This window comes from Aotus nancymaae, unplaced genomic scaffold (assembly GCF_030222135.1).
Source record: "Aotus nancymaae isolate 86718 unplaced genomic scaffold, 86718_ANA_hifiasm-v0.15.2.pri h1tg000012l, whole genome shotgun sequence".
In the NCBI taxonomy this organism is placed as follows: Eukaryota; Metazoa; Chordata; class Mammalia; order Primates; family Aotidae; genus Aotus; species Aotus nancymaae.
This window is the reverse complement of record NW_026988423.1, coordinates 18,001,612-18,021,734: the sequence shown is the minus strand read 5'-3', so window position 1 is coordinate 18,021,734 and position 20,123 is coordinate 18,001,612. Positions and strand designations below refer to the sequence as shown.

Genomic DNA, 20,123 nt, shown 5'->3' with positions numbered 1-20,123 from the left:
ACTCGTACTTCAGCTCGTGAAAGCCAGATATTCACAGTACATTCACTGGCAGAGCACTGGGGTTACAGCAGGCGGGAAAACTGAGCCCCAAGCATTAGAGCCTTGTCCCTGGCCTATCGTGTGTCACCGTGAAGTGCAGATAGTTGTGACTTGCCTTCCTCAGACAATGACACAAAGGGCTGCTAATGGGTTTTTCTCACTAATAGGCCCATTCTCCTTTGATCATGTGTCAACCCTCACTAGAATTTTCTTGGGTGAACCTCAGCTTCCTTTTAAAGGAATCCTGCCTTCAGAGGAAGATGTATTTCATTGTGCAAGAAGTGTTCTGCTGAGAAAGAAATGATGTTGATTCTAATTGAAACCAGCTTTGCTGCCTTATCTTCCTTGACAAGAAACATCAGTCTTGAAATATCATCGCATTGTCTCTACCAATTTAAAAGTGTCAAAAAAGATTAAATTGGCACAAAAGTACTAATACTATAAGTAATGGAGTGCCAGTGATATTTACTATTGATACATTAATTTTAAAGAGGGCAAAAGTTTTTCTTTTAATTCACAGCTGCAACATAAAACAAATCATTATTAGTTTTAGACTCTGTACATTTTTTTTTTTCTCATTTCTCCAAGTGTTTACCCAAACCTCTTCAACTAGGAGCCTCGCTGGGCATTTAACAAGATTGGCTGCTGAGTGTCAGCATTTTTTAATGTCAGCTCCATTGGGTCTGCTTGGCCTCGGTTTCACTGTTAATTACATTGTACTTCAATTAACATTTGGGAACAGGCCAGTGTGTTATCCCGAATCAGCATGATGGTATGTCTGCCCCTTTGGCATTCTGCAGATCAGAAAAGATACTCTTGGAGAACCTGTGAGGAGATCGTGTTTCTTCCACAGAAGGGAATGAGGTCCACACCCAGGGATTGTGGGGTTTGAGGCTGCAGTGGAGAGGCCCTTTGTAGATGTTTAAGAGCATGGGCTTAGAGTTAGACAGACACTAGCTTCATGATCCTGCACCAGTTACTTAATCAATCACTGAGGCTTGGCTTCCTTGTTAGAAAAATGGAGAAAATAGTGATACTGAACAGAATAGAATAGAATTTTGTGAGCATGCAGCAAATGATGTTGTTTGTTGTTATTGCTGGAAAAAACAAGGAAAACATTCTTGCCTCTCTCTTCTCCTGCAGAATAATTGTAGAAAAATGAATCATTATCAAGCAAGGTGACAGAGCAGGTTGGTGGATCTATGATGGAGCTGCGAGGAGCTTGATGTCATCAGCTTTGGGCAACTCTTATAACTTAAAGGCCATACTCATGCAATGGAAGATTTACCACACATTGTATCTTCTAAGGGATAAAGAAATCAGACACTCCAGATGTCAGTGGTTTATGTATGATTATAAGCAGAGGTGACTTTCTCATTCATCCCTGTTTCCCTTGCTTACCCTCTCAATAAGAAATAAAGTAGACATGGCCAGTATGCTGCTAGGAAAGTGTCCTCTTGTTTTGGGCCATGCCCATTAGGCTAGGGTCGGTGTGCTGTAACCAAGAACTGAAGCCAAAGAATAAACCTGGCACATTGCCCTGGTACCTCAATTTTATTTGATTCTAAGGTATCGAAAATAATACTATTATATTAAAAAAACAGATAACTTTTATGAAGTGCTGTGCAAAATTAACAAGGTTTGTTTTTTTATTAAGATAAAACACACATCTTAAAAGAAATTTCATGCTGTCTGCTTCTAGACCCTCTCAAGGGGCTCATGTTCATTCTCCTTTGCTGTTAGCAGCACTTTAGTGCAGAAGTCTGAGAAGCACTAGTTTTGGTTACTTAGTTAAAACCCCCTGTGACAGAGTAATTTAGGGGAATGTGGATTAAGGGTTACTTAAATATTTGGTCATGTCCCTAAAAAGTGATTGTGTTATTTTTCTTTCAGTAACTCTTAACATTTCCATCAACAGTCTTTACTTCTATGCATCTTTGATATCTATTTTGGCAGATTTCAGAGGAAATGCCATGTATAGAATAATTTTGTCTGCCTGAGGCCTGACTAAAGTCAAATCATAGGAATTCTTTCTTCTGATTATTCCTCTACAAATAGAGGATGTTATATTTCCAAATTATTAGGGCCGGAGGGAAAAAGCACAAACTGATGAGGAAGAACAGCATTGCAGAAACAAGCTCCAATGGCTGGCTCTAGAAGAGAGGAGGCACTTCCACTATTACATAGAACAATGCGTCTGATAACGCAATAGTAAAGAAGGAGCTGCTGTAATATAAGACCTTGAAAATTCAATAGAAGCAGCTCCCTGGAGTGCTTTCTAGGAACTAGGTACTTTTTGTGCACTGTTATGACTCTCCTAACAATTCTATTCCATCCCATTCTATAGATGAGGAAACTGAAGCTCTGACTGCAGAGACTATATTCTTTCCTACCTGGATACACTGGCAGCTACCCTCTATCTACTTCAGCCCAACACCATCATGTGGGAAAAGAAATACTCTCTTACCTTGAGAGCCCATTCACAATCCACCAGTGCCTTCTCATAGTCCTCAAGTTTCATATAAGCCTGTAATGACACCAACAGCTGATATTCACACACAACTCTGCATCAGGCAGTTTTCAGTTCACAAAGAAAGAGCATTTGAACAGTAGAATGTCAGTGATGAACTATTCCCTACCTGGATCAGTCATGGTCCTGGCAGGAAACAGATGGCACACTGGCACTGGGCAACTGAGGAGAGTTTAATACAGGGACCTCTTCCATGGTGAAGGCAGGGCATAGGGAACCTGACGAGGGATGCTACAGAATCCCAGGGCTAGCAACAGTGGACAACCATTACCACAGCTATTACTGAAGGGGCAGAAGGAGGGAGCAATGAACAAAATGGGAGAGGACAGCTCTGTGAAAAGAACTGCCTGACATGAGCTGAGGCCTTCACCAGAGCCAAAATCCAGGAGAATAAATACCCCAATCTCACATTCCCTCCTTCTTTCTTATTTTATTAGCTGAACGCAAATGGAAGCTAGAGGGCTGGAAATCCAAGGAGCCAGTCCACACAGGTCAGCCCTCCAGGGCACAGAGCAGGGCAGGGAAGGATCTAGAGGGACACACAGAAAATGCCCAGCTCACTAACCACATCCACTAAGGAAGAACTGGATTCTGGGGTCCACCCTGCTGTGAATGTTCCAGAAAAACACCAAGTGATAAAGGGAATCAAAAAGACAGACAATTAGAGCCCTCATACACTGCTGGTGGGAATGTAATATGGCACAGTCCATCTGGAAGACAGTCTGGAAGTTCTTCAGAAGGTTAAATATGTTACCATATGACCCAGTACTTTTATTCCTAGGTATATACTCAAGATGAATATAAATATAGATCCATACAAATGCCTGCAAATGAATGTTTATAGCAGAATTATTCATGATAGTCAAAAGGCAACAATCCAAATCTCCATCAGAGATGAAGGAATACCTAAAATATGGCATATCGATACAATGGAAAATTATCCAGCAATAAAAAGAAATGAAGAATTGACAGATACTATGACATGGATGAATCTTAAAAACATTATGCTAAATGAAAGAAGCCATTCACAAAAGGACAAACGTATGATTTCATTTATATGAACTATCCAGAATAGGCAAATATATAGAGACAAAAAGTAGACTGGTGATTGTCTCGGGATGGGAGTAGTAATGGGAGGATTGGGGGAGTTGACAGGGTAAGATGGAGTTTCTTTTTGGGATGATGATGAAATGTTCAAAAATGGATTGTGATGGTTGTACAACTCTGTGATTATACTAAAAACCCATTAAATTGTGTATCATAAATGGGTGCACTGTATGGTATGTGAATTATATCTCATTAATGCTGTTATCAAAAAATGATAAAGCACTGCTTCTGTCCTCCTGAGCAGAGCAGGAAAAAAATGCAAGAAGTAGAGCAACATATGAGAGTCAGAGCACCACCACGAGCCCTCAGTATCAAATGCCTGGGGCACTCTTTTACAATCCCCTTAGAATTGGGGAAGATCTTGAAAATCAAGAATTGGCTCAGAATTCCACGATCCATTCAAACTAAACTGATTGAAAACTTAGTTCAATGTTTCCAAGAACTAGAGGAAGATAAACAAATGAAAGACTATTTACAAACACGCACAATGGCTACTATGACCTCTCCATTAATTACTGAACACAGTAAGTGGTCAGTAAAGTCTTACCAAGTTGCACTAAGAAGATTTGAAGCACTCTTCTTCTGCAAAGCTCCCTGAGAGGCGGCAACAATCATCCCATTTGTACGAAAGGGTAGCCAAGCACCAGGAGCGGTGGCTTTGCCAGGGTTCCATCAGTCACCAATAATAAAGCCAGTACTGCATGTAGGATTGCCCATGATCAAAACTGTACCAGGGCACTGCAACCACTCTTAACAACGAAACTGATGAGATATTTACATGGACAAGCCAAACCGTGGAGTCAGTGCTGCATCTCACAGGGAATCCAAGAATTCAACCCAAGTGAGGAAGAAGCTGGCAACAGCTAGCAAATAAATTGAAATCACGCAGCTCTTGGCTCCCGTAGCAAGGAAGCTGCGAGTGGTGCTTTCATTAACTCAGGTTCTATACTAATTGGAGAAGACGAATCTTTGAGCTGTCTGTTCTATAAAGCATCATCCTTTTCTCCAGGGCCTCAGGTTTAATTTGAAAATTAGGGGATGTGAGGAGGAAGCTGGCATCATTCTAGACAGCTGTAGCCATGATTTCATGGCACTATTATTCAGGACACATGCAGACTCTGAAGACGTGTTTATGGGTTGCAACAATACTCTACACAGCTTTTTACCTTTTTTCTTCTTTCTCTTAAGGCTTGGATTAAACACCCTATAACTTCCTTAATCTCTTTTGCACATTTTGAAAAAGAACTACTTTTTCCAAATAGCAATTAAACTCCAGATTTATCTAAATTACACCTGCAATCTATTGATCATAATATTAACTCCAGGGGAAAAACAAAGCAACGAAAGGTTAGGTTTTCTCTCTAGCAAGCAACAATCAATTTACAGGGTCTTTATTAAGTGTTTTCTAACACTGCATGCATACAGGGGAAGCATTTTAAAAATAGTCAATGGTTCAAACGGTTCGTAACACCAGGCAAGACATTTTCCGTTTCTTTGTCTTTGCATAAGCTTTCTCCTTGGGAAAGCTGTGAGGAATCACTCCCTCAGACCTTTTCATTACATTTCTTTATATTTACCTACATTCATTCTTGATGTGATTCTTCAGAACTAATCAAAATGCTGCTTAAAAATGAGTGCAGTGAAAATGTAACTAATTTAGATGAATTGGGGTATAGACAGTCTGATTTAGATATGTCTGAATTACATAACTTTTTTAAAGCAATTCAATTTTATTGCTTTCAAATAACTTCAGAGTAATACGACTGAACAAGCATCAGTAGGCAGATGTTTTTAGAGACCAAATTTGGTGATAAATAAGAAGGAACTATAATTATTCTATTAATTGCTTGCATTTAAACGATGCTTCTGAATTATCAACAGAAACTTAACCCCCTTAATTGGACTTATTGTGCTTCCAATGTTATGTAACCAAAAAAGGATTAATTGAACATCTGCTATAAATAAAGCATTAGAGGAAAAAAGTATCTGGCAGTTTTTGCCCTCAAAAAGTTTATAATCCTGTTAGGGTAATACAATGTACTGCCAAATCAACCTCTGGGCATCTTTTTCACCGATTCACTTCCTTATAACAAGTTTTCTCCACAAATTGAGGTAGTTGAAATAACACTTCAACTCTAGTCTAACTTATCCAAATTGCTAAACTAATGAGGTTATTGGATTTATTTATCATTAAATCACTGTCACTCTGCAGACTTTTCGGCCTCCAAATGTCCTGTTTTTTGCTTCCAATATTCTTCCTCAACATCCCACAGCCAGACATTCTTAATCTCGAGTTAGGGAAATTGGAGCTGATGAGGACTCCGCTGCAGCCTCCTCCTCTTGCAAATGACAAGGCGTCAAGTCCACCTCGCACACGTCCTGCTGACATATTCTGACCATGGGGTAATCATGTCCATGAATCTGCCAATTTTTCAGGCCTGTCCAGCAGAGAACTCTACCACACAAAAACTAAACTACTTTTCAAAGATAAGGTCGCAAGTGCTAGTTTTGTTTCAGCTGAGAACTATCAGCCTATTCCTTCATTAAGTGGTAAATGTACATCTGTGTGGTTTTAAACTGGTGTTCCCGGAAACTGAGCTAATTTGTGACATAAACTAAAGCATAAAAGCTTTTGGAAACCGAAAATTTCCAAGAAATTGGCTCTAGGACCATTGGCTATCCACTTTACCCCTGTCAAGAATCTTAAAGAGAGACTGATGCAATGGATGAGAAACTAATAGAAGGGCATCCCCTAGGAATTAAGGCTAGTACCAAAAAAGGAGGCTGGACAAATCTATTGGTAGCAGAATTTCAAGGTCCCATAGGTCATTTCATTCCACTAGTTTTCTTCTTTATCCACAGAAACAAGTGCATGGTCACCATCAGTGATATGATGGAGCTGACTTATACTATGGAGAGAGCTGATAACAGGCAGCTCTTGCCAAGTCCTCCTGCAGTGACTCCAAATTAGATCATGGTGAGAATATCTGCATCATGGACACTGGTAAATGGTACGTATAAGTCAGCTCCCCCCTCACCCAAAACAAGAGCCAGTTCTTATAGACATTTCCCAGCCCAACATCTAGTCTCATCTTTGTCTGTTTTCCCAGGTTTAGTGACAACTATTCCCCGAGAAAGCCCCAAGGACACATCCTTGGCTCACTGACCTGGGCTCGGTTGGTGTACAGCACTTTCATGTCCTTCAGCTTCTCCAAACCCTCACTGTAGCGCAGGATGGCTGTTTCATAATCGCCTTTAGCAAATGCTTCATTCCCCTTTTCTTTTAGGGCTAAGGGAATATAAGTTACACAGGCGAGCTCTCACCACACATCAGAAAATCTCTCAGACTTTATTCCCCTGGTTTTCCAATTCTACTTTGACGGTCTTCGCTTCTATTGATCCAGAAGGGACTTGTCACTTGTTTCTCTCTGCAGATATTTCAGAACCAACTTCCTCAAGTATTTTTATTTCTCTGAATCCACCCAAATCTTCTAAGTAGATTCTCAGAAAAAGTAAATGTTTCTACATCGAGACTCAGAACCACACTAAGCTTGCCACAGAGACCAAATCTATGCATTCAGTGTCTCATAAAGAGAGTCAAATAATTAATTTTCCCAACAAATATGAAATCATTCAGAACTGCAGCACACACAGCCCTGGGTGGTACAAATGTTGAAAGCATTCTTCTATTATGGGCATGTCCCCACAACATACACAATCCCATCCCTTCCTTTTTCTTGATTTCTCCTCTCTTTTCTCACAGCTGTTTTTTCTGTTCCACCTCATCTATGCCTTAGGCAAGCCAGTGGCACCACACTGCTGCCCCCCACTACTTTCTGAGCACTGTTTAGTACTATTCACTTCGCTCTGCTAAGTGCATGAGAATGTTTTAGAAAGAGGTTTTCACTGGAGGCAGTGAAAGAGCTTTCACTGAAGGTCGGTATGTCCTATGCCTGCTTCTTGCAGCAGGAACAGAGAAAAGACACCAATGGTTTCCTTCTGGCCAGGTCCCATTCCCTCAAGCTCATCACAAACCTCACCACTGGAATCTAGATGTCCTCACATGTCAGCATATAGGCTTTCGTGTGCTCTTCCTAGCACAAATCATCCCAGCCATTGAAAAGTAAGGAATGGCAATTACCGTCTGCTAAGACTTTGTTTTCCCTCCTTCTCTTGGCTCGTTCCTTTGCATCCTTCTCCACAGATGCCAAGAAGGCCTCTGACAGCAGGGTAATTTCACATATTAAAAATAAAAATCCAAATACTATAATCAGTTCTTTAGCTCAAATTCTGAAGAGTTACTTTAGAGCCACACGTACACATATGCACACAGGCACATACACGCGCACACACACAATTCTGAGGCAACTAAAATGACATTTTCTTAATTTGACATTAAATGGTAATCTGTGTGATGTATTATTATACATGATGGCTATGATTGTGCTTCAAATTTGAATTATGTCTTTTAAAAGAGTTTTTCTTTGAAGAGAGATTTTTTTTGCTCCGTTTAGCATAATGAGCTTCTGAGCTGAGCAACAAGAGAAACTATCTGGATCCCTTGAACAGCTAAGAGTAAATTGGATGATACAGAATAAACAAATTGAGTTTACAAAAGGTTGACCAAGAGAAAATAGAGAAAAAAACTGTCAGGGCAGTTCCCTCTGACCACTAGTAACAGAATGGGATGATCAGTAAGTTTTTGTTCCCAGGTTGTTTATAAGCCCAGAAACAATAATTTAAGGGTCTGGGAGCTACAATCAATCAAAACTGATCCTATACAAAGAATAAAAATTGGAGGAGAGATGCTGGCCTTACCTGAGTCTATTTCTTCTGCACTCTGTGGGATGTAGATTTCCATAAAAACAAAGAAACAAGTTTCAAAAACCACTCTCTGATTTATATGTATATAAACCAAGAAGGCAAATCAGCTGCGAACATTTTCTTTAACCATTAAAACTGAAGGGCTCAGAATTCAAGGGGCTTGCTTTAAATCAGAAGATCTGATTATAAGCACAATTGCTATGGGAATGAGGCTGCCTAGGTCAAGGGACCTCAGCTGTGGCTTATGAGTTGAAAATGAGTTAGAATACATTACCTTAAAAGTACAGCTTAAATATATCACACAAGCTCAGGGGGTGGAGAGGCCAAGTTTCCATTAAAATAGACCCAAAGGGTTGTTTAAAAATAACCCAGAAAGACCAAGGGGGAAAAAAAATCAAATTTTATACTTTCTTATAAAAAATAAATCTAGTGAATCTAAGAAACAAAAGACCATTTCAACCTCACTGGACAGTTTGAGATTAAACTACTGCTTTGGTGTAGGTCTTCTCACTATATGTACTTATATAACTTCCGAATAGAAAAGGAAACCTTCATAGTAGTTTGTGGAGGACTGATCATAGTCTTGTTCAAGGTGGTCCTGCAGTCATCCTCCTCCTGGTCTTCCTCCATAAGCAGTAGTCTCTTTTCTGTCTCCAGGACAGCTTTCTGTTGCACAACTGGGTCATCAGAATTCATCTTCTGAATTAAATTGGCTAGAGAAGAAATCGGACATGACTCAATCAAACAAGATATTCAAAAGACTCTATTCACTAGAAAGAATGGTGCATAAAATATATGCGAAAGGGCTTAAAGAAAAAAATATAGAGCAATAGCAAAATAGGGCAAGCAAAACCAATGAGAAAAAATTAACAGGTTTTTTTTTTTCTTTTTTTTTTGCCTAGAACAAGTTGCAGCCAAGTCTAAATATTAGTTTTAAGGAACAGGGTTTTAAGCCATTATTCAATTCAACAATAATGTATGGAGAGTTCATTATGAGTTAGCTGTTATGCTGAATGCTATAGATAACGATGAATAAATAAGATCCTTTTTTGAAGAGTTTATGAACTTGTGTAGGAAACAAACATGTAAGTGTAGGCAGCTCCAAAATCACAAAACAACAGCCCTTAACCCTATCCTCACCTGACTTCACTTTACTGCCTATCCAGCTTTGATTCCAGAGTCAATCACTCAGCAGCCATTCTGCCCACAAACTCAACTCCCTTGCCCTGATATCCCACCTAACAGACAAAATTCCAGTTCTAGATGATTCCAATTACCTACTTCTCTCAGTCTGTATTAGGGATATAAAGTACTGATGGAGACAGATAGATGCCTGGGGCACTAGTCCAAACTCAACTGGACTTTCAGTGATGCCCAGCAATCCTTGTTATCCTAGGCAAGACATCCTATCATTCCCCCAATGACTTTTTACAGTTTGCAATCTAAACCTGACCATCTCAAAAAGATGACCTTACTTATCAATTCAGAGAGGAAAGAGATGCCATCAACTTCCTGCCATTAAAACTACAAAACTGCTTATACCTACATCCATCCTTCCTTCCTGCCAGGAAAAGGCGCCCATTCTTCTGTGAGGTTAGTCCCTCATCCTGGGCTCAGGATCCCATGATCCTATTTTGCATAATCAGGAATTTTGCATTACCAATTAATAATCCTATTGCACAATATTTTCAACCTATTCGATTGGCTTCTTCCTAAATGTATTTGTGTACTTTAAATCTCTCTTAATGCTCTGTCTCCTCCCCTTCACAGCAAAACTTCTTGAAGATATTTTCCTGTTCCAATTTCTTCATTTCCCACTGACTCCTCAAGGAAATTTGAAAATTTTTAATTGTCAAATATTTCAAACATACAGAAAATAATATAACATTTTTGTTTCCACATCATTTGTGAGTTAATAGTGTCTTTTCCCCAGCATGTTTTAATGCTTAGTATTTGTGTCATTTAGATTTTCCTGCATCACACACACATCAAAACTTAGTGGTTTGAAACAAACCACGACTTTTGTGGCCGAGTTTACAATTCTCTATGTCAACACTTTGAGCTGGAATCAGCTGGCCAGTTCTGGTTTCAGCTGGACTCACACATACATCCACGGTCAACCGTCAGTCACCTAAGTGGCTCTGCTTTGGAAAGTCCGCTGGCTTTTGGCTTGAGGAATGTGAGCAACCAGGGGAAGTGTGTCTTACGTGAGTGGCGTGAGTGCAAGCCCCAGTTCACACACACTTTTCAAGCCTCTCCCTGTGTCATGTTTGCAAACATCTTTTTGGCCAAAGCAAGGCTCATGGCCAACCCAGATTCAAGAGGTAGAAAAATAGCCTCCACTCTTGATGGGAATAAAGGAATTTGTAACCATTCTTGCAATCTATCAGAATACTTTTGTATGTAACATTTATACAATTCTTTTAAATGGTTGTATAAAATGTGCCATTCTTTTGCAACTTACTTTTTTCTGTTAAGATGCCTTAGAAATTTGTTCTTGACACATATGGTTCCAGTTGATTCATTGAAACCATTATTATTATTTTTTTTTTTATTTATTTTTTTTTTATTGCATTTTAGGTTTTGGGGTACATGTGAAGAACATGCAAGGTTGTTGCACAGGTGCACACCTGGCAGTATGATTTGCTGCCTCCCTCCCCTTCACCTATATCTGGCATTTCTCCCCATGCTATCCCTCCCCAACTCCCCACCCCCCCCACTATCCCCCCTCCCCCCAACAGACCCCCGTGTATAGTGCTCCCCTCCCTGTGTCCATGTGTTCTCCTTGTTCAACACCCGCCTATGAGTGAGAACATGTGGTGTTTGATTTTGTGTTCTTGTGTCAGTTTGCTGAGAATGATGTTTTCCAGGTTCATCCATGTCCCTACGAAGGATGTGAACTCCTCCTTTTTAATGGCTGCATAATATTCCATGGTGTATATGTGCCACATTTTTCCTGTCCAATCTATCATCGATGGGCATTTGGGCTGGTTCCAGGTCTTTACTATTGTAAACTGTGCTGCAATGAACATTCGTGTGCATGTGTCCTTATAATAGAACGATTTATAATCCTTTGGATATATGCCCAGTAATGGGATTGCTGGGTCAAATGGAATTTCTATTTCTAGGTCCTTGAGGAATCGCCACACTGTTTTCCACAGTGGTTGAACTAATTTACACTCCCACCAACAGTGTAAAAGTGTTCCTATTTCTCCACATCCTCTCCAGCATCTGTTGTCTCCAGATTTTTTAATGATCGCCATTCTAACTGGCGTGAGATGGTATCTCAATGTAGTTTTGATTTGCATTTCTCTAATGACCAGTGATGATGAGCATTTTTTCATATGTTTGTTGGCCTCATGTATGTCTTCTTTTGTAAAGTATCTGTTCATATCCTTCGCCCATTTTTGAATGGGCTTGTTTGTTTTTTTCTTGTAAATCTTTTTTAGTTCATTGTAAATTCTGGATATCAGCCCTTTGTCAGACGGGTAGGCTGCAAAAATTTTTTCCCATTCTGTTGGTTGCCGATTCACTCTATTGACTGTTTCTTTTGCCGTGCAAAAGCTGTGGAGTTTGATTAGGTCCCATTTGTCTATTTTGGCTTTTGTTGCCAATGCTTTTGGTGTTTTGGTCATAAAGTCCTTGCCTACGCCTATGTCCTGAATGGTTTTGCCTAGGTTTCCTTCTAGTGTTTTTATGGTGTTACGTCTTATGTTTAAGTCTTTAATCCATCTGGAGTCAATTTTAGTGTAAGGTGTCAGGAAGGGGTCCAGTTTCTGCTTTCTGCATATGGCTAGCCAGTTTTCCCAACACCACTTATTGAACATGGAATCCTTTCCCCATTGATTGTTTTTTTCAGGTTTGTCAAAGATCAGGTGGTTGTAGATATGTTGTGTCGCCTCCGACGTCTCTGTTCTGTTCCATTGGTCTATATCTCTGTTTTGGTACCAGTACCATGCTGTTTTGATTACTGTAGCCTTGTAGTATAGTTTGAAGTCCGGTAGTGTGATGCCTCCTGCTTTGTTCTTTTTGCTTAGAATTGACTTGGCTATGCGGGCTCTCTTTTGGTTCCATATGAAGTTTAAGGTGGTTTTTTCCAGTTCTGTGAGGAAGGTCATTGGTAGCTTGATGGGGATAGCGTTGAATCTGTAAATTACTTTGGGCAGTATGGCCATTTTCACGATATTAATTCTTCCTAACCATGAACATGGAATGTTTCTCCATCTGTTTGTGTCCTCTCTTATTTCGTTGAGCAGTGATTTGTAGTTCTCCTTGAAGAGGTCCTTTACGTTCCTTGTTAGTTGTATTCCTAGGTATTTTATTCTCTTTGTAGCAATTGTGAATGGCAGTTCATTCTTGATTTGGCTCTCTTTAAGTCTGTTATTGGTGTATAGGAATGCTTGTGATTTTTGCACATTGATTTTGTATCCTGAGACTTTGCTGAAGTTGCTTATCAGTTTCAGGAGATTTTGGGCTGAGGTGAAACCATTATATATACCATAGTTAATCCATTCTCTTACTGATAGCCTGGTGGTTTTTAATTTTAGTTTTTTCTACAGTAAATAAATGCTGAATTGAAAACCTGTATGTACGTATTTCCTTGTGCACATGTTACATATTCTTCAGGATATGGATGTACCAATTTTTACTCCTACAAATGTGTATTAGAGGAGTTCCTATTCTTCTACATTCTTGTCATCCCTTGCTAGGTTAAACTTTTTAATTGCTGTCAATATAATGGATGGGAATGGTATCTCATCAATGTTAGAATTTGCTTTTTGCTAAATACGACTGGAATTGAGCATCTTCTTGTTGGTCTGCAGCTTATTTGGATTTCTACGAAGCGCTTACTCCTATCCTTGGTCAATTTTCTATTGGGTCATTTGTCTCTTTCTTATTAGTTAACATAATTTCTTTTTTAAAAAAAATTCTTTTAAGAGACAGTCTTGCTATGTTGTCCAGGCTGGATATGAACTCCTGGGCTCAAGTGATCCTCCTGCTTCAGCCTCCTGAGTAGCTAGGACTACAGGCACACATCATCATGCCTAACTGATTTGATTGTGAAGCAGGAGAGTTCCCTGATCTCCCTCAAAGGATGTGTGACAGGGGTGTAGCTTGCCTGGTCAGGCATCACTGCTGCTCAAACCCCTGAGGGGAGGGGGAGAACACAGAGAGACAAGTGCAGGAGCCCAACTGGACATGTGTTACAGTGGTGCCCTTTCAGCCCTGTTATCTGCAGACGGCTTGAGTGTTAAGCAGCTCAATGGACCCTCTGCCTTTTCAAAAGGGCAGAGGGAAGTGACAGCTTTCTGTATCCTGAGCTCTTGCCCAGTATCCCTGGAAGAATTGGGTCACACACAGGCTTGAAGGATGAATGTAGGGTTTTATTGACTGGTGGAGGTGGCTTTCAGTGGGATGAATGGGGAGCTGGAAGAGGGGATGGAGTGGAAAGATGATCTTCCCCTGGAGCCAGGCCATCCAGTGGCCAAACTCCCCTCTGACTGCTCCCAGCCAAACTCCTCTCAGCGTTCAGATATTCCTCCTCTTTTCTCTTCTGTGTTGTTCTGCCATTTGTCTGCCTGTATCCTCTTCTCCTCACCTGCCCATCTGCTTCTGGAGCCTGGGGTTCAGGGTTTATATGGGCACGGGATAGGGGAGCATGGTGGACTAAAAGGCAACTTTTTGGGCACAAAACCAGAAATGCCTGTTCCCACTTAGGGCTGCAGATCTCCAAGCTTGAGGGTAGGGTCTCTGCCAGGGAACCACCCTCTCCTATCCACTACTCCCCTCTCTCCTATCCCTATAAGTTGTATATTCTGGACTGGTCACAGGTATTTCCAAACATCTTTCCCTTGGGTATGCTTTGTCTTTTCATTTGCTTTTATGGAATATTTTGTTGAAGATGTTTTCCCTTTAATTCTAATGTGTTAAATATACCAATCTTTCCCTTACAATTTATGCTTTTCGTGTCAGTATAAATATACTCTTATGGTGACTTATAAAAGCTTTAAAATTTTTTTTCTCATTCAGGTATTTAATTCACCTGTTGTTGACTTTTGGGTAGGGCAGGAGCATTATTTGTTGAGGAGTCCCTGCCAGCCATGTGTCTCATCATCCCTGTTATGCGTGCGAATCTACTCCAGGCTCTTTATTCCTTTCCCCTGATTGTCTTTTCCAGCACCAAAACCTCCATGCATTGATTACTATGGCTTTATAATAAATCTTGAACATCAGGTAGGTAAGAGTTGTCCTGCTTATTTTTTTCCTGCAGTTTTCTTGGCTCGTCTTCGTCCTCTGCTTTGCATGTAAATTCTGCAAACAGCTTGCTGAATTTTAGTACATACTACTTGAGGAGTTTTGATCTAAATTGTATTTACTGTATAGAATATTTTAAAAATTGACATCTTTACCAAATGAGTCTTCCTATGATTAAATATGTCTCTATTTATTTAGCTCTTCTTTCATGTCTTTTAATTAACTTTTTTTATTAACTCAACTCCACACTTCATTATAATTTCATTGCTTTTCTCCCTAATGTCCTTTTTCTATTCTAGGATCCCATCCAGAATACTATATGACATTTAGTCGTGTCTCCTTAGGCTTCTCTGTGACAATTTCTTACCCTTTCCTTATTTTGATGACCTTGACAGTTTTGAGTAGTACTGGTCAGGTATTTCATAGAACACCTTTCAATTTTGGGTTTATCTAGTATTTTTCTCACAGTTAGACTGGGGTTACAGGATTTTGGGAAGAAGACCATGGCACATCATGGCATATCAAGGATGCATGCCATCAGCGTGATTTATCATGAGGTTAACCTTGATCATCTGTCTGAGGTTGTATTTGTCAGCCTTTTCCATTGTAAAGTTACTTTCTTCCCTCCCTTTCCATACTTTACTCTTTGGAAGCAAGTCACCAAATGTATCTCCCATTTAAAGGTAGGGAGTTATGCTCCATCTATTTGAGGGGAGAGCCACTACATAGATTAGCTGGAATGGATTTACTGCCCTTAGTGTAAACACAAATTCCTTACCGTGGTTTCCAAGGTCTTTCCTAATCTGGCCTCTCCATATTCAGATGGGACTCTTCTCTCCTTGATCTCTTCTTTCCAGCCACAAGGGGCTTTCTTTCTTTCAGTTCCTCAGAAGTACCACACTTTTTCTTAACTCCTAGGTTTCCTGCCTCCTTACTTCTCACACAGAATACTCCCCTATCATCTCCCCAACGACCAACTCCTACTCAGTCTTCACATTTTGCCTAAATCTCACTTCTTCAGGGAAATCTTATTTGATTTCTGTTATGGACTAAATTGCATCCCCCCAAAATTCACAGGTTGAAGCTATAACTCCTGCTATGAGTGTATTTGTAGATGGCACCTTTAAGGAAGTAATTAGTGCCCTAATCCAATATGACTACTGTCCCTATAAGCAGAGAAACACCAAATACATGCACACACAGAGATGACCACGTGAAGGCGCAGTGGGAAGGTACCCATCTGCAAGCCAAGGAGGGAGGCTCAGAAGAAACCAAACCTGCTGACACCCTGGTCTTAGATTTCTTAACTCCAGAACTCTAAGAAAATAAAGTTTTCTCATTTAAGCCACCCATCCTATTTTGTTACAGCAGCCCCAGCAGACTAATACGACCTCCCTAAGCTGGGTTAGATTCCTACACTTTATAATTCTCTGTGTATCACATAGCACACTTGAATTTACCGCTGAATATGTTTTCTCCACTGGACTATTGATACCATGAAAAGAGGTCATTCTTTTACTGTAATCTCCAGGGCCTACCAACACTCAACACATAGCAAGAGCCCAAGAAGTAAATGTACAGAATCTATATACATGTGGCTATATCAATTTAATTAAAACAAACCACATTTCGAACCTGGGCTGTAGCCATAAACACACAGAACCCTAACCACTAGACCACAGGGTGGAGTTATAAGCCACATTTCAAATGCTCAATAATCATATGTGGCTAGCAACTATCAGAGTGGATGGTGAGGATTATGGAGCATTTTCATCATCACAGAAAGCTGTATGGGGCAGTGCTGGTATAAATGACACATGAATGAACTAGGTTAAAAAAAGAGATGAAGAGGCAGTGGGAATGGCAAAGACCCAGTGTAGAGTGTGAAACACAGAGTATGTGTGGGAAACTATCAGCAGTTTATTGCTGCTCTAGTGTGCGGTAGGGAGAGATGAGAGAGGTAAGGACAAGGTCATGGGAGGACTTAAGTCCTGATGAGAGCTTGGGATTTATTGTGACTGCAAAAGGAATCCAAGCAGAGAAGTGTCTGGGTCAGATTTGCATTTTAGATACATTACTCTGTGGGGAGTATAAGCCTGGAGAGAGGAAAAACAATCAGGGGGTTGTTGAAATAGTCTGGGTGAGAGGAAGCAGAACAAAGGGAGGGATGGAGAGGATGGCTCTCCAACCAAACTAGGTGGCTAATTAGATGCAGGGTTTTGAGTTGGGAGGAGTCCCAGATGACTTGTAAATTTCTGGATGGAGGTGTCACCAACTGAGACCAGGATGAAGGGGATGGTAGGAGAAGCAGTTTTATTTGGGAGGGAGAAGGCAAGGGGGAAAGAGATGATGCCTCAATTTTGGACACATTAAGTTTGAGGTATTTGTGGGCTACAGTAGGTATGACAGTGACCATAGAGGCAGAGGCTCAGAAAAGAAGGTTAAGTGTCCATATAGAGGTGGGGGTCATGAGCAAACAGTGGCAGGTAAAGCCACATGTTTAGAGCAGCCAAAGAGAAAGGTGGCGGTGGGCCAAGACCAGAGCTCCATGGAACAGCATTCAGGATGAGCAGGCCCGTGAGGCACACAAGGCATTATACATGCATCACTTACAAAGCCACCCAAACTAGCTGTAAAATTATTTTATTCCTTGAACCCATACAATCTGCTAGAAGCACTAATTTCAACATATTACTTGTATTTACGATGTAAGGTCTGTTTGCTTATTGATTTGTCTGTTTCTATACTCACACAAACTGCCTGAACAGGGACTGACAGGTTTAGAATTTCTTGAATGTGATCTGTGGGATCAGAGTACATATTCTCTGAGATCCCACCTGCCTGAGCTTGGGAAAGGACGTTCTTATCTACAGGGAGAGAAGGGAATGACGATCATAAGTCTTCCATGTGATTTGATGGATCCTGAAGGAAAGCCATTTGATCTTACCTCTGCAACTCTAAAATGAAAGGTTCTACTCTAAAAGAGGAGGAATCTCACACTGATCAATGAGGCTCTTGACCCTTGAAGGGAACAGCATGGGGCAACAGCAGCTCCTTTTGATCAGATTCCTCACAGAAGGATACACAATATGGAAGAAAATAGCCTGAATTCCTGTCAGAATATTAACAGTTTCTCTGATACCAATTAACAGCCAGAAAATACTGCTCTGAGGCTGTAACTTGCTTCTCAATACCCCTTCTGTTTAATTTCAATTGCGTTTTTTTCTTAAGAGTTATAAACCTGTCAAGCCACCCAGAAACGTAATCATTTCTCTTTATCTACTCCACCTCTCTAAAGCAGAAATTAATTTATGATTTACTAGTACTTACTGATTTCATCCACATTTTTAAGAAATTTCTGCAAATCTTTCTCTCGATCAGCATCCATTGTGAACCGGAATCCCTGAGGGATGCAGCATAAATGATGAAATTAATAATAATAAAGCACTGAACAGAACGGTCAGGCTTATTAGACTTCCACAACTATGAGCCAAGTGATTATTTTTATGACAGTTTTGTTTATAAACGTCAATGAGTAACAGCAGGGTGATCCATTTCACTCCAACTGCTGTTTAAGGCCAAGAGACACTCTTGGCAATGCTTCCAGAAAGCTTCCAGCCCTCCTTCCAGTGCAGAAAAAGCTCTGCAAATAGTTCTTCCAAAGACAAAATCAAACCCTGCGATTTAGGGACCTGGCATGGGGATGAGGGGAAACCAGCTGACAGATTCCCAAGGACACAGAAATACACTAACGCCTGACTTTGATCATGACAGGCTGGTGTAGTCAGCAGCTTAGATGTGGATGCGTGACAGATAGCAAAGCATGGGACAATTTGCATCTAAATGTCCATCCTTGTTTAAAATATGCTTTTGGCTTGTTTCTGAAGAGTGAAGAAAGGCTACAAATTGGCTGAAGGGATTAGAATGTGACGTTACCACGCGTCTCTTCTGCTCCAGGTACCTTAGACATTATTTTACAGTTGTTTTTGTGCGAGAAGGCCCCGTGGTGTATCCGGGGGTACTCAACAGCTCATCCACAGATCATAAAAATCATCGGGAAGCTTGTTAAACATACAGCATCCTCAGACTTAGCCCGAGATTCTGGGTCAGTAAACCCAGGACAGTGCCCAGCCTGAAATGTATATTTTAAACACTTTCCAGGTGATTTGATTTACAGCTAGGTTTCATAGTAGCGCAACACGTTTTTAACACGTAATCTGCCACGAACAAACTGCAAGTGATCTAATCCAAGTCTCAGTCTCATCTCCACCAGTTACAAGCTGTGTGATGCTGGCTAAAGTCACAACCTCTCTGAGCCTGAGTCCTCACCCATACTACGGAACAGTAGGAGGAACCTGGAGGACTATTCTGGGGACTGATGTAAAGGCACGCGAAGAGTGCTCACTGTGAAAAACCCTCCCTATATAAAACGGGGAGTGGGGTTGCAGCTTAACTGAATGATCACTAGTTTCTTCCAGGACAAATCTTTGCAACTCCCACGGAACAGAGGCCCAGTGCAGTGAATTCACCTGCCCAAAGATATGAGGGTTAGAAGGCAGCGCGCAGGTGCATGGACAGAAGCCAACCCGTCTCCCAGGGCATGGATCTCAGGGTCCTCACTGCCTGGCCAGTGCCACCCACGCTAGGGTAGGAGGCCCAGAGCCAAGTGACGGCGAAGCGGCGCCGCGCTCGGTGTTTCACTCGGTAGGGCTCCGGCAGCGAGGACCTGCGCCCAGCCCGCCCCAGACGCGCGCTGCCCGCCGGGCGCAAGGAGGCCAGGCCGCCGGCACTGTTGCCCGGCAACCGCTCCCCGGCGTCCGCAGGCCCCGAGCCCTCCAAGCAGGTCCCAGACCGCAGCCGAGACGGTCCCAGGCTCTGGGACCCAAAGCAGCGTCCTCTGCTGGGCCCTGAAGGCCAGTCCAGGACCAGCTTCCAGGGGGTTCCCGGGGTACCCCGCTGCACCGACCTGACGCGCCCAGCTTTGGACAGGAAATGGCGTCTGGATCCGCCTAGGCTGGGGCGGGCCAGGGGCCTGGGACCCGGGGCGGGACCAAGGGCGGGGTCAGAGGTTGGGGGGCGGGACCGGGGGCGGGCGTGGACTCGCGATCGAATTCGCCACCCTAGAGCTCTAGGTCCTGAGCCCGCCAAGTCCAAGGCCAAAGTCGGGGTTGTTCATCACACGCTAAGTGGTTAAGAGCTGGGGCTCTGGAGCCATTTTGCTGGGTTCAAATCTCACATCTCCACCTATTAGCATTTATTAAAATGTCTTTAAGCACCTACATGCACCTTCTATTGTGCTAGGTGCTGGGGAATCATATTCCTTCTCTTTTATTACCAACACCGCTGAAACCATCCTTACAAATTTTAT

The 20,123-nt window shown here is 41.5% G+C and overlaps 1 protein-coding gene across 4 annotated transcripts in view; it reads right to left on the bottom strand.

Moving 5' to 3' along the window:
- TTC12 (tetratricopeptide repeat domain 12) overlaps positions 1-19,753 on the bottom strand; it is a 49,052-nt gene extending 29,299 nt beyond the window's left edge. For 2 of the 4 annotated variants that reach the window (XM_021671144.2, XM_064375424.1), the window contains exons 1-7: positions 19,722-19,741; positions 18,086-18,158; positions 9,050-9,213; positions 8,495-8,516; positions 7,818-7,895; positions 6,844-6,965; positions 2,507-2,566 (exon numbers count right to left, since the gene is read on the bottom strand). In XM_021671144.2, coding sequence (XP_021526819.2) covers positions 2,507-2,566; positions 6,844-6,965; positions 7,818-7,895; positions 8,495-8,516; positions 9,050-9,213; positions 18,086-18,143 — 504 coding nt within the window. In that variant the 5' untranslated portion in view covers positions 18,144-18,158; positions 19,722-19,741. Of the gene's footprint in view, positions 1-2,506; positions 2,567-6,843; positions 6,966-7,817; positions 7,896-8,494; positions 8,517-9,049; positions 9,214-18,085; positions 18,159-18,691 lie in introns of all 4 variants that reach the window. The other 2 variants (XM_064375425.1, XM_021671145.2) reach the window with 2 other exon arrangements.
- Positions 19,754-20,123: the final 370 nt, after the last annotated feature.